Source organism: Lepisosteus oculatus, chromosome 3 (assembly GCF_040954835.1).
Source record: "Lepisosteus oculatus isolate fLepOcu1 chromosome 3, fLepOcu1.hap2, whole genome shotgun sequence".
In the NCBI taxonomy this organism is placed as follows: Eukaryota; Metazoa; Chordata; class Actinopteri; order Semionotiformes; family Lepisosteidae; genus Lepisosteus; species Lepisosteus oculatus.
This window is the reverse complement of record NC_090698.1, coordinates 13855586-13869331: the sequence shown is the minus strand read 5'-3', so window position 1 is coordinate 13869331 and position 13746 is coordinate 13855586. Positions and strand designations below refer to the sequence as shown.

General features: G+C 38.5%; 1 protein-coding gene across 13 annotated transcripts in view; it reads left to right on the top strand.

Annotated features, from left to right (window-relative positions):
- The window catches only part of pdlim5a (PDZ and LIM domain 5a), a 128502-nt gene that overhangs the window by 50702 nt on the left and 64054 nt on the right, over positions 1-13746 (top strand). Inside the window, exon 1 of one of the 13 annotated variants that reach the window (XM_069186903.1) lies at positions 13357-13475. The exons of 11 other annotated variants lie outside the window; for them this stretch is intronic. In XM_069186903.1, the coding sequence (XP_069043004.1) occupies positions 13415-13475 (61 nt within the window). In that variant the 5' untranslated portion in view covers positions 13357-13414. Of the gene's footprint in view, positions 1-13356; positions 13476-13746 lie in introns of those variants that run through there. One more of the 13 variants, XM_069186902.1, reaches the window with a different exon arrangement.

Here is a 13746-nt window from a genome sequence, read left to right as displayed (position 1 = left end):
TTAGTCTCAAGCTAAAAACATTTGTGGCGTTTGTGCACAGGGAACAGAGTAATCTAAAATGTAGTATTGCACAGTGAAGATATGGTCACTATTCTTATGGTGCTTAATAAAAACTTGGTTAAAATAAATCTTCTGCAAATGCCAGAGCTGCCAAGTCCTCTTGGAACTGAAATATGCAACCTATCTAAGAATGGAGAAATGAAGGATGCCTTTTCATGAATTGCCGTGAGGCATTTTATTTTTATTAATGTGAAGCCACAGAAATTTGGCAGTGCTCCTTAGAAACCATTTTTAAACCGATCCCTCCTGCCCTTAACCCAGATTTTTTTTCCTCTGCAACTCAGTTGAAAGAGAAAATTATATTTATTAGGACCATAATTTATGAGAATGTCAGTTTCAGTATTTTCTCTTGTTCTGATGCATGTACTGTAATGTACCTTTCCTTTCTGATGATCTTGATATTTGGGGAAAAAAGCAATTCACATCAACTTATGGGTTAACCTACTGTCAGACACTTTTAAAAGTGTTACTAATGTGTCTTTAAACAAACTCTCTATGAAAGGCATCAGAAACACCGATAACACAAAGTCTCAATTTGTTCTGCTTGAAGATAATCTATTGGGAAAATAAGACATCAGTCAAGATAACAAAAACAAACTTTTCATTTGGAAGCATCATGAGAGAAATCCTCCCAGCTCTGAAAAATAAGTCAGGAATGACAAACTCACAGAAGAAAAACTGAAACTTTGCCTAATGCCTTGGAAGGGGTTTTAAACATCTAAAGTTACACAAGAAACAATTTCTGAGTGCATCCTTCACATGATATAGTGCATCCAATTTACCCAGCTCATAAATGTGGTAAGAGTGCATAAACGTATTTTCCTTTGTTTAATCTGCAATCACAGGTCTGACCATGTTTTATAAAGGATTTGGTGTTCCCTGCCTAATTACTATCCAGCTGCACTTTTTATTTTAAAAGGGTGCCGTATGTCACCCATAGATACATAGTCATTTCATGATTTGAAGATTACCTACTGTAACATCTCCTGTGTAATTTAATACAAAAAGTCCTAAAGACAAACCCCCCAGGGTGTCAACATTAAAATGGCATGGTTTTGCTTTTTAAAAACGCAGTTCCAGTTTTTGTGATTGCAAAGCGCTGATTGAGTGCTACGTGTCGATTACTATGGACACATAAAACCACATAGCCTTTTGCTAGATGAATGCAGATTGCACAACATCTGCTCTTAGACCAGGCCTAGCCTGTTGGTCTCTGCTAACTGCTTCAGACAGGCAGACCTTCTGGATTCATTGATCTAGATAGGGTTACTTGGTTTTGAGTACAGAAATCAGACTGTTTAATGTTTAAAAGTCATGGGGTGTTTGGGTGTTTATGCTGATTCGCACCATGATTTAATAGTACAGGCTTTCTGGTTACAGACTTCCTCTGGCTGAAAAGTGTAGCTGCACCTGTGAAAGTGTTGCAAGTGGGTTTGCAAATTGATGTGAAATAAATGTCTAGATGTCACACAGTTATAATGTGGTATATGCATTCCTGGAAAAAAGATGAGAAAAGAAAGAATGAGCTGAGAAAAATGACTGGAAACTAGAAGCTATTTTTCTCCAGATGTTGGTTTGTTGGGCTGAGGTCCCTGGCACACGATAAAGGAGATATATTTTTCAGGGCATTGATTGATCAGAGCTGGTCTGGATATGGTCTCACTTGAATACTTTACACTTTGAACACAGTCAGAGCACAGAGCAGTAGCATATATGCAAAGAGAAAGGACGTGTAACATTTAATTACACATTCTTGTTGGAGTCTGTGTATGTTTGAGTCCTAGGTTGCTCATTAGGTCCTGCAATCAGAGAGACTGATTTGTTGCTCCTAATTACCTTTACCCTCCTTGAATAACCTTTCAGTTCCAGGAAGGATGCTTCTGTCCTTCTACCAGAAGCACAGCCATTGGTCTAGCTGCACAAGTAATTTAAATGTTTTTTTTTTTTAATTAGAGAAGATGCACAGATTTGGTTTTTTTCTAATATCTGAACTCCTTCATTGTTTATCTTCTGGCATTTAATGCAGTGTTGTTCAATATGTGTTTATCGGTTTTAGAATTTTTGAGTGGTTCCAATATCTGATTAATGTACTATAAAATATTTGGATCGCTGGGCATGATAACTATGTTCATTGGTACAAACTATTCTAGTGGCAGGCAAGAGCTTGAATAATGACACAGTATGAAGATGTTCCTGTCCATCTAGCCTATGTGGCAGCACTGCTCATCAGCTCGTTCAGGCTTTTGAATAGGCTTAAGTAAGCTTTTGAGCTTTTCTGCTTTAGCAAGGTCAAAATATAGAACAAGCAAATATGAAAACTATTGTGATTATGGTGAGCACTGTGACTGCGCTACCAGTTGAACAGACAGGGTCTCTTGATGCCAGGGCATCATGGGAAAGTTCCAGTCTGTCTTCCTGTCCATGTTCTACTTCACTTCCTATGACCTGTCCATGTAGCATAAAATCATCTTGTATGTGTCCATGTGTTTAAACTGTACTATAACTAATATAAGAATTCTAGAACTTAAGATATTCAATATAAAAAAAAACTATATACTGAAAAGTGCTGCTTTTTGATATGAGTGGTCTTGGCCTTTGTGTCTCAACAACAGCAAAACTGAGAGACAAGACACATTTCTAAAGCTGCCTTGTGCCAGGAATACAAATAAACATGACCATTCCAGCAGCCAGTATTGGGCAGCTTGCACAAGACTTAGGGAACAAGCATGTCCGGACCCAGGCTACACTCCAAGCTTTTTACAAGAGGTTCAATCACAATACTTAGTTAAGAATACATTTTATGACACCCAGTATCAAAAGCTGTAAAAACAGGGGCTGTGTGCTAAAAGGTGTAAAAAAATTGCACATAAATTAGTTCTGGATGGATTTACAACAGAGATTAGGAGCAAAAAAATATACACCCTGATCAAAAATCTAGGCCTTTGACGAGACAGGATTAATTTCTCCTTCTGCACTGATTGCTTTTTGAGTTGTTTATACATTAGAAAACTAGTCTGCAAGCCTGTTGATACTGAGGGAAAAATGTAATTTTCCATAAACATTTTTTTTAAGTTCTTTTGTGAGAGGCCAAGTAATCTGTCTGTCAAAACATGTACACAAACATTGCATTACTGGTAATAGATAGTATTATTGTAATTGTAAATGCTGTTTTTCCTTCAGTGTTAAGTTCCCTCTTAGAAACGTTTTAGGAAGTATGTTTTGTGTATAGCATAATTATTACAGAGATTTCTTTTGTATATCCTTCCTGACTGCATCACCCTAACACCAAAATTATTTCCTTATCATTGTCTTTACGATAGCCACAGTCTCAGTTGGCGAGTGAGGGCTTGTGTCCAGAAGCATCTGAATACATGATTTAATTAATGATAAAAGGTGATCGCTGGTGTACAAATCCGTTTGAACACCTCACACTTTGTAGTGTATCTAGCCTACAGAGATTTACACAGAAACACAAATTAATCTTTTCAATTCCATCTATCCAAAACTAAACACGAAAATGTAGCTTCACATTTCTTGGTGATGTGTTTTTGAGGTCATTTGACCTCTTGGAATATGAAATTGTGCCCGGTCATCCCCTCCTCACGCAGAGCAGCATTAGGCACTGAAACGACATCTGTGTAGTCCTGACTTGTGGCATCTGTGTAGTGACAATGACTAACACCACACAGCTCCAAACTCCAGTTAGCGGATGTGTTAATTTTTTCTCCCAGCAATTTAAATTAATTGTGCATGTATTGTAGCAGCAAAAAAAAAGACAGTGGTTTCTCTGTTCTCACAGTTTTAATTTTGTTTGGTTTCCTTAGGATAACAAAGCCATCCTGGAGAGTCAGGGGTATGCTCTAATTAATGAAAGCAGTAATGTGTGAAATTGGCAAATGTACAAAATGTAATTCTTTTTTAACATGAAACTGTTTCTATTCTTCACTATACAATACTTTCAGTTTACTTTCATGTTACACAGGAACATATGTCCAAACATTATTATATTTGCATTTTGAGGATATTTTCAATTGCTGTTTGAATGTTTCTAGAATAATCTCTTTTGGGTATTTGAGTTTAAAGGAAATTTCATCGAAATAAAATAAATAGTTGTTGGAAGGGGATTTTTGTTTGAGACGCTCTTCCACAAATGGAAGATATGTTCTCACAGGTTGACACGTCTGCCATTTTTTTCTGTGAGCGAGCAGTGTGTGACACAGGGCTGTGTGTGAGCAGTGTGTAATTGAATTGTACGTGAACACTGTGAAATATAGGGCTTTGTGCATCAAGTTCAATCACTTCATTTAATTGCAAAACTGCAGAGCATCCAAATAAGCTTTGCTAGTAACATGAAGGTAATGAGTAATTTGTTTCTCCAGGCCAATGATATTCACTCCAATTCTCAATGAGCAAAGACCCGTAATCAGTGGGGATTTAGAACAATTAAGTGAATACTTGATTAAAATAAAATCATTAGACATCCCAGGTGAAACGTCCCAGAAGGCACAATGCCCTCCAGGACTGTGTGTGAATATCATTGCTCTAAGCACGCTTGTTCTTGCACTCCTAGGAACGTGAAAATTCAACCAGACAACTTGTTCATTTCTCGATCCCAATATTTGACAGTCCACGTCCTTCATGCATGGTGACTCATCATTATCAACTCTTACATGCACTGCTGGATGGGTTTACTGTACATCTTTATATTGTATAATTCACTAGAACACGTTAAATACTTATTGCTATAAAGACTTTGTTCAGTAGAACAGTCAGTGTTTTATTACACCTTTTTAATAAAAACTTTGTTTCAGATTCAGAGTGTAGGTTCTAATTTTGGCAGTTGTAATTATCAGCCTTTTTAAAACAAAAAGCACAGAAAAGGGTTCTCAAATTCATACATCTCAGATAACAGGTAGTTCTTCAGCTTTCCTGTAAAAACCCTATATTTTTGGAAAAAATTATCTTTCCCTATGTTATCATGTGCCAGAAAAAAAATTATAGAGGAGGAAGGGAAATGTTTTTTCAATTCTAAAAATTTATGATCTGATACTGTGATTTTTTGTTTCTTAGCAACTGTGTTGAACTCAGCATAGGCTTTAGACAGAGATATATATTTAAATCTCTGTCAGTTGGAAAACAAATGGTATGATATGTAAAGGATTTCTCTTTGTTTTAAGAAAGGAAACCACACTACTGCTTTGTTTTAATAATCTTAAAAAACAAGACATCTAGAAGCAGGCAGGCAGCAGTGTGGAGTAGTTATTAGGCCTCTGGGATTTTGGGTAGGATGACTTAATTTGCAAAATGAAATGGACTAAAGTTGTGTCCCTTGTTTGGGTCTGGATCAGTCCTGTGCACCTGCTGTCCAATATGCCTGCCCAGCAGTGCCACCATCTGTCCACACTTGACCTGCAGCATGAAGAGTGTGGGCATTGGCATCTGGCTGGCAGGAGAGACCCATCCTGCACACTGTGAAATCTGGGCTCACAAGAAGCCTGGGTTTTTACATTCTGGTTTGTAATTGCCTCTGGCTTTTGATGGATATTTTTCCCGGGGTTATTCCAACGACCTTTGTCTTGGCAGTCTCCGTTCCTCACCTTGCTCCTTTATTTTCACCTTGACGTTTTCCTGGAGGTTACTGCCGGGGGTGTTCTTAGGGTCTTGTCCTGCATTTCAATGATGTAGCAGCAATCTGAGACCTCTTTGTACCTGACTCATGATTCACTCTTTCAGTGACATGGCAATCTCTTCTTTGGGCTTTAACCTACTTATTGTTTCCTTTGTTACCTTGTCAGTAGGCAGTACTTATTAATCAGGCAGTAATTTGCCATTTTAAATAAATAATTGACCTTTAACAAAGCACACATTTGTTTATTTTTAATTTTTCATTGGTAAAACTTTTTATTTTTATGTGAGTTTGTGTTTTTATTGGTGCATGTGTAAAATAAGTAATGAGGTGAAGGAGTAAGGAAGAATGGTTTGTTTTACTCTCCCTTTCTGACTCCATTGGGTGGTGATTAACTGCCTGCTGATAGGCCACCTACCCGCAGTAAAACTTTTATATCTTTGTGTTTATCATCCTATTTGAGACACTTTGCATGAAATAGAGCTGAGCTGAACATTGTGATCCTCATAACTTTGGTACCCCACAAGATTAAGGCTCCAACTAAATCAAAAACCTAAGCCAGTCCCTGTCAGCCGCAAATTACAAACCACAGGAGTTGATGGCTGATCTTTAATTTGCTAGAGGCTTCTTGCTTATGTCCAACTGAGGCCGACTGCTGGGCTTGTAATGTTACGGGGGGAGGGGCATACCTCACTCTGAACTCAAATGAATGACTGACAAAAACGGTGAAGGGGCAGTTAAAGCAAATACATTTTTTAAAAAACAACTTTCTAGACAAATGAACAAAAACTGTCATAGGACCACACAATTACAAATAAAATGAACCTTTAGCAATCCTATAAGAACCAAGTTTCTGTGTGTGTACCATTCTCCTCTTTGATGGACTGGAGTCCAACCTTGGCATCCCTCAAACCTGTTCTGCTAGTGATACAAGACCTATACATCAATCATATGTTCATCAATTCTGCAAGCACAGCAGCTTGCTTTTCTCCTATCTCTAAGCTTGCACCAGGTTCCAGAAGATCCTGGGTCCTTCCTTCAGTGTGGTCCCAGCCACATGTCCATAGAATGGAGCTTCTGCTGATTTTTTTCCCCTTTATGTCCAGTTGGCTCTTATAAGGATTATTAAGTGGCTTCCAGACAGTTCCAGCACTGTAACTTATGTCCAATTGTCACACAGATTCATAGAACATTCAAACATAGAAAATCCAATTAACAAACCTAAACATTCATACAATTATAACAATAGTAGAACTATGTAAAACCTTAATGTTTTGCAGAAAGTTGTAAATAAGTACTGTAGTACTGTTCCCCATAAACACACCAAAGTAATGTGCAGCTGGTGGTTTGATCAGTTTTTATTTATGTAGGTCACAAATATGCTGGCATGTTGAAATACAGGCTTTTCTCTCTCTACTAACTGTGTACTTGGCTGAAATAGTCTACAGCTCAATTTATCATGATGTGGAGCATTTTAAGGTGTTTTAGACACATCTGGGCAGATTATCAAATACAACTTGCTTTTAGAACTATTATGATGATTGATGGTATTTTATGGAGAAATCTGACAATTGCTACCATCTAACTTTTAATTTTGCTGTCAGGGCCAGCGTAAAAGATTAATGAAATTGTAAAAAAAATAAAACATTTCACATAACCCATGAAAAATTATAAATTGCTATCTGGCATATAAAGAAATATACAGCTTGCGAATTAATAGAAATTCAGTGCTTCTTTCTGTAGCCACCTCTAAACTGTCTAAAAAGAAAACAAACCAGTCATAAATAACTTGATTCGATTTAGCACAACTAAACATGGTATACAGTTTAATTAGGCAGCATGCCTGGAGGAAAATTATAGAAAGAAATATCAGAAGATTATTTCCTCTTAATGTATTGTATGTACTTTTAGTTCAGCAGTGCAGTTTCAATCTAAAATGACCCTTTTCCATTTTAGTTCTGAATATGATGTCTCCCTTTTGTCGGTTGCATTCTGTGAGCGGACAATCACCTCTTTGAAGTGACTGGACCAAACTCTCGCTCCACATTTCAGTAACTGATGGTTTGTAGGGGTCTGGTGCAAGAAGAAACCAAACTGCAAGCTTGGTTCCTTCCTGATGAACAAAACAGACCCACCAGAGAAGGGAACCGGCCCAATAGCCTAGCAGCTGTCCGCCCATGTGCACCACAGCATCAGAAAAACTTAGCATCTGGCAAGCATATTGTAATGCCACCATGACATTGATTTGCCTCAACAACCACTTAATATAAATCAGACACTTATATTTATATAGAGCAAAATAGCATGCCATATCTAGTTGTTCTTATATGTTTCTCCCTCCTGATTTCAGGCACGGAAAACTCTACTGCTAAATGGGACATTAAGCAAGTTATTATAGGAAAATACTAAATGGGTTTTTCTGTTTACACCATGAACTGAGTGATTCTAATTGGTTTAAATGCTTTTGAATGCTCCCAGCTGTTATGATCTGCATGTCTGCTGATTTCAGAGTTGCAGTACAGTAGCCTCCATGTATTGGCAAGCTGTGTTGCCCATTTGAATAGGTGAACTGGCTGGGGGCGGGAACTGGAAACCTCTGTGCAAAAGAGGGGAATAGGATCTTACTTACAGTATCAGTGCAATTTGAGTAGTAATTGTTACATTAATTTACTCATTAACTGTTGTTTCAGGGAAAGCTCTGAAGTTTATTTTTTCAAAAAGACTGACAGAACTTCCATGCAAGTGGAAAGTTAAGCACTTTGCAGCATCTTCATAATTTGTCTACGTCTTTCAAGTGCTTTCCCCCTAGTACTGTGCTTCCTTATCTTGGCATACATGTGCAAGATGCCTGAAGTGATATAGTGTGTGTGACCTGAATTAGTGACAGCAGTGTGCTTTTCACCCTCTAGATTTTACACTCACTCCAACTCATGTACAGTAGTACCAGTTCATCCTCAGTTTCTTACTCTGGGTTCCAACAAGTGAGTCTTGAGTTTCCCAGTTCTGGTCCTCTAGCACTCCCTGTACTCTGGATTTTATTCCCATTGAACAACCAATCATTTAACTCTTAATTGAACCAATTTATTTATTTTAACATTTTTCTGCACTCATGCCTTTCCATCACAAATTATCTCCTTTATATCTGTCGTTTCAAAGTCTTACAGCTTGGCTTGTATTTTTACACCCATTTAGCCTTTTACGCAGCTCTTATTGTTTATCAATCAATGATGTCCAGAATCAGGTGGGAATGAAAATGGCAAGACACTTCCAAACTATTGTTCATGCCATAAATGACTTGAAACCCAGCAGACAACAGTTTCTAGCCCCATTCTGTTATTTAAGGACTGAAACCAGCAAACAACTAAATTTAAGAGGCAAACTGAGAACCCTGAGTCATTTTCAGTGAGTCACCCAAAACTGGGTTAATCTGAAATGAAAATCTGTAATCATGGAGGTGCCCCAGATCCAGGGGATAGCAGGAAGTCATGCATGCTGTACAGTAGCTCAGAGAGCAAAAACTTTTAATCATCGCCCTGGGGTTTGGTGTATTACTTTCTGGAAAGTTGTTGAATTACTTGTTGTGATCTGACACTATTTTCCCATTTGCATGGACTGCAGGTCCCCTCAATACAAGCTTTGTTAACCATTGGTTAATTTCCTGCCATCACTTAGACTCAGATACTGGTTGAATGAGCTGGCGTTTGGACAACTATTCTGCAGAGGGATGAATTTGACTTTATTTTAAGGGCAAATGTGAAAAATACATCAAATAAATGAAATACATTGTTGGCAAAGGACAGAGAAAACAATGGAAATTAGGATATGGATGTTTTATAGAGCAACCTTAATACTTAATGAAGATACTAAATGTTTATACAGTGGTTTTTTTCCGCTTTGAAGGCTGATTTGGTGAAAGTGTTCTCAACCAGATTAAATGTTTTAGGCAAGACTGGTTTTCTGCCCAATTATCCTGTTGGTGTTTAAGGAAAAACAAACACCCTCACACAGCAGTTATCTTAACAAAGTCTACAAAAAGTCTCACTTAGTATGTATTTATTTTTCTTATATCAACAAGTCTTCTCTTCAGTTACTCACTTAAAGTTTAATTTAAACACTTAAAGAACTTCATCATCAACACAACAAAGCCTTCATCAGTCAGTACTATGTGATATTCCAATGAAGTGAATTTTAGAGGAACAAACACAAATAGCCTTTAATTGCATCTCTGACATAAAAATTTGGATGACTCAAAACTTCCTTCATCTTAACTGTGACAAGACTGAAGTCATGCTTATTGGTACCCCCCATCAACTTCGTAAAGCCAGTCCTGTAACCCTGTCTGTAGATGGCTCTGTACTTGAGCTCCAATCAAAATTGAAAAACCTTGGGGTTATATTCGATTCTGGCTTAACATTCGACCCACATGTACAGCATACTGTCAAAACATCTTTTTTTCACCTTAGAAATATCGCAAGACTACGCCCTATGCTATCATTAACTGTGGCTGAAAAGCTGATCAACATATTTGTATTCTCTCGAATTGACTACTGCAATGCTCTGCTCCCTGGGGTATCTAAATCTACTCTGAACAAGCTGCAGTATGTCCAAAATTCAGCAGCCAGAATCCTGACCAGATCTAGTGCAAGTGTTCACATTACTCCTATCCTGGAGTCCTTGCACTGGCTTCCGGTCAAATTCCGCGTAGACTTTAAAATCCTCATGCTCACCTACAAGGCTTTACATGGCTTGGCACCTCAATACCTGTCTGAACTTTTATCGCCCTACTCCCCACCTCGCAACCTCCGCTCTTCAAATTCTGCCCTCCTTACTGTCCCCCAAGCCCGTCTACATTGTATGGGCGACAGGGCCTTCTCCTGCTATGCCCCCAAGCTCTGGAACTCCTTGCCCAAGGATATTAGAGAGTCACCTTCTCTAAACTCCTTCAAATCCAGACTCAAAACCCTCCTTTTCAGAAAAGCCTTTACTTAACTGCTTCCATTCTTCACCCCTCTGCTCTTCTTAATACCATCTTCCACGGTCTCCTCTATTGTTATTGTTGTATTGTTGTAATTATAATTGTGTCCTGTCTTGTGAAATTTTCTTATTTATTGTTGTAGTCTTCTTATTTATTGTTATTGCCATCCTGTAAAGCGCTTTGAGAAGCCACCTTTAAAGGCGCTATATAAAATAAAGTTTATTATTATTATTATATTATTTAAATGCCAGATTGTTTCCGCTGCTTTATGTTTCAGATCTTAAGATAAGTGCTAAGCCCTAAAGTGGCAATTTTCTCTTAACCCTAAGGGCCTGTCCTGTCTCTGTGACCTTTGACCCTGTGAGCCATGGGAGAAGGTTGCTTCTCTTTGACATTCCCCCATCTGCTTTAAGACTGTAGGACCAAAATCCCCAGGCACTTCTTTTTGGGCCTTGTTCCTGGCCTTGTAATTGTACCCTTCCTGTTGCTCAGTGCTTTTGTAGCTTCATTAGTGATCTATGTGCTTTTAATCCTGCACTAATTGATGGTTTTTTAAACTGGCCTGGAGACTCTTCCCTATACAACAACAGAGAAAATAGTATCCATCCATTCAAGTAGGAAGCACAGAACAAATATTATGTGAATGTTTCATTTTTATTGAAAGGCTGAATGTTCAAGGTAAGTAATCATTTGATTAATTCACTGTTTTAAAGACCTATCACTACTGGCTGCCCTTGGAGAAAAATGTCCTTGGCGAATCAAGAGTATTGTGTCTTGTTTTAGCAGGCGGATAGCTGCGTTGATAAATCATTATCTATTACAGGCTATTTGGTGCTGAAGCTTCTTGTTTCCAATATACCACAGCTCCTAATCTCCTGAGTGGGTTACCCTGGCTTGGTGCACTGCTCCTGCACACATCCACAGCCCTGTACTCTTTTGCCTCACTCGTATGCCTCCAGCATGTCATTTCTTTCGAACCGTTTGCCAGAGGGATTTGTTCAATGCTGCAATGGCAAAAATCCTCCTCCAATCGTCCAGTTTTTTTTTGGTGACTTGCACTCAGCCCACTTTAGGCTTTCGAGCCTCTCTGTCATCTCTGGCTATTTTAAGTTAAAAGCAGCAGTAGGTCCAGGGAAACAATGTACATTTGGCCAACCCTTATCTGTGGTTCTCAGAATAGCGCAGCTGTTTGCTCTCAAGCACAGCATTATCTGTAGTGACATTTCAGCCCGCTGCCACATGGCGAGACAGGTTCTGCGCTGAGCAAACCCAGCAATGACACAGCTCAGAAATCAGAAGTGGCGTACTGAAATGAGAGTTAAAGATAGGCGTCTGACACCAAAACATCTTTCTCCTGCAGTGTCAGTTTTCTGTAAATCAAAGCACACAATACAGCACACAATCGAAGAATTCAGCACACAATACAGGCCCCATTCATCTCAGAAAACATGTCAATTCATCAGAATGGGACGATGATCCTCCTGCTGCTGTTCTGTGTGTGTGCCAAACCTTTATAAATACACATATTCCTGTGCATTATGGGATTGGATATGAAATACCCATTGCCATTTTAGAACGGTTCGCAACTGCAAGACCTAAAAGTCATTGCTGTGATTAAGTCACTGCATGCTCTTAAAAGCTCCCGTGACCCTGAAAGGTGTTCCTCCACTAAGCTGCTTATATAAAAGGCATATGGAACAATTTATTGATTTAAGCTATCCAATTAAATATTATTGTTATTGCCACTGAAAATACCTAATTAGACCATAAAGGTTTAGATTTGCCATTGAATATTGTTGAATAAAGAGGTTGTGGAGTTGTGAAGTGGCATGGCTATACAGTAAGTGCTGTTGTCTCACAACACTACTTCCTGTGTTTCATTTTGGACTGGAAATCCTGTGTGATTTTTGCAAGGTTTCCCCATGTTCACGGCGGTTTCCTCCTGCTCTTTTGGTTTCCTTTCACCTCTCAGAGACTTGCTGGTATGGTTGATTGGGGCCTCTCAGTTGTCTCTGCGATAAGCTCAAGATTGCTAAAAATCTCACCAGGGATATGCAGCTTTCTGATACCTGCTTTTCGTCTTATTGCTTCATATGGTTTCATTGATGTGCCACCCCCAGCCTCACAAATGAGTTTGTGTGAAGCTCTTTTTATTCTTAAATCATAGGCAAAAGACTAAAAAGAAAATTGGAGGGAGATGTTCAAATGTAGTATTGCTTAGTCTGAATATTTTAATATTAGTTGACAGACAAACTGAGGTTCTTACAGTATGTACACAAGTGTGCTATGGAAGCTAGGAAGATTGGTTTTAGAATTTATTACGGAATAAACCTTGAACTTTCTTTTCCGTTAGTTTTCTAAGCTTTAACACCTTGTTCTTCGTCTTGCATCAGTCTCTGTCAGAACAGTTTTCTCCTGTCTCTGTACAGTTCTTTGAGAATGTTAAAGGGGACACATCTCCTGCAAAGTACTTGTACAGCAAAGCTGACCTATCCCAGCCACTGTAAAGGTCAGAATACTCAGCTCTGTGTAACACTTGTCCCCCAGGATACAGATTTTTGGCGAGCATACTGGAATTTTAATACAGACCACTGGTGCAACAGAAGTTTTTTTTGTATTGACACGTGAAGAGCACTTTAGATCAGATCTTATTTATATTCCTGCAACTCCTTTAAATAAAATTAGAGTTCCTGCAGCTGTTATTTTCCATTTAAAGTACAAGAGTGACAACGAGGAATTTTCACTCCCAACCCATGATTTTCCTGTGGTTTGTCACTGCTGAGCTTGCCCAGGTTGTGCCCATTGTTTTTACAGGTAAGCCCTGCTGGTCTTGGGATGTCCTGATTCTTTCTGCAGTGTTGATGAAGGCTATTGTAACACTTTGCTGGTGACATGAAACTCTTCAGACCTGACAAGAATAATTAATATGCAAAGATTCTTCAGTCAGCGCTCCATTGTTTTAAGATTGTATGATAGAGTCATTAGGTAAACTCTTGTTGCTGTGGCCTTTAATTTCCCTTCCTTTCCATCTTTATATGTGTGGTTGCTTTTTTATTCAAGATGCACAGTTTGTTGCTGGTATCTA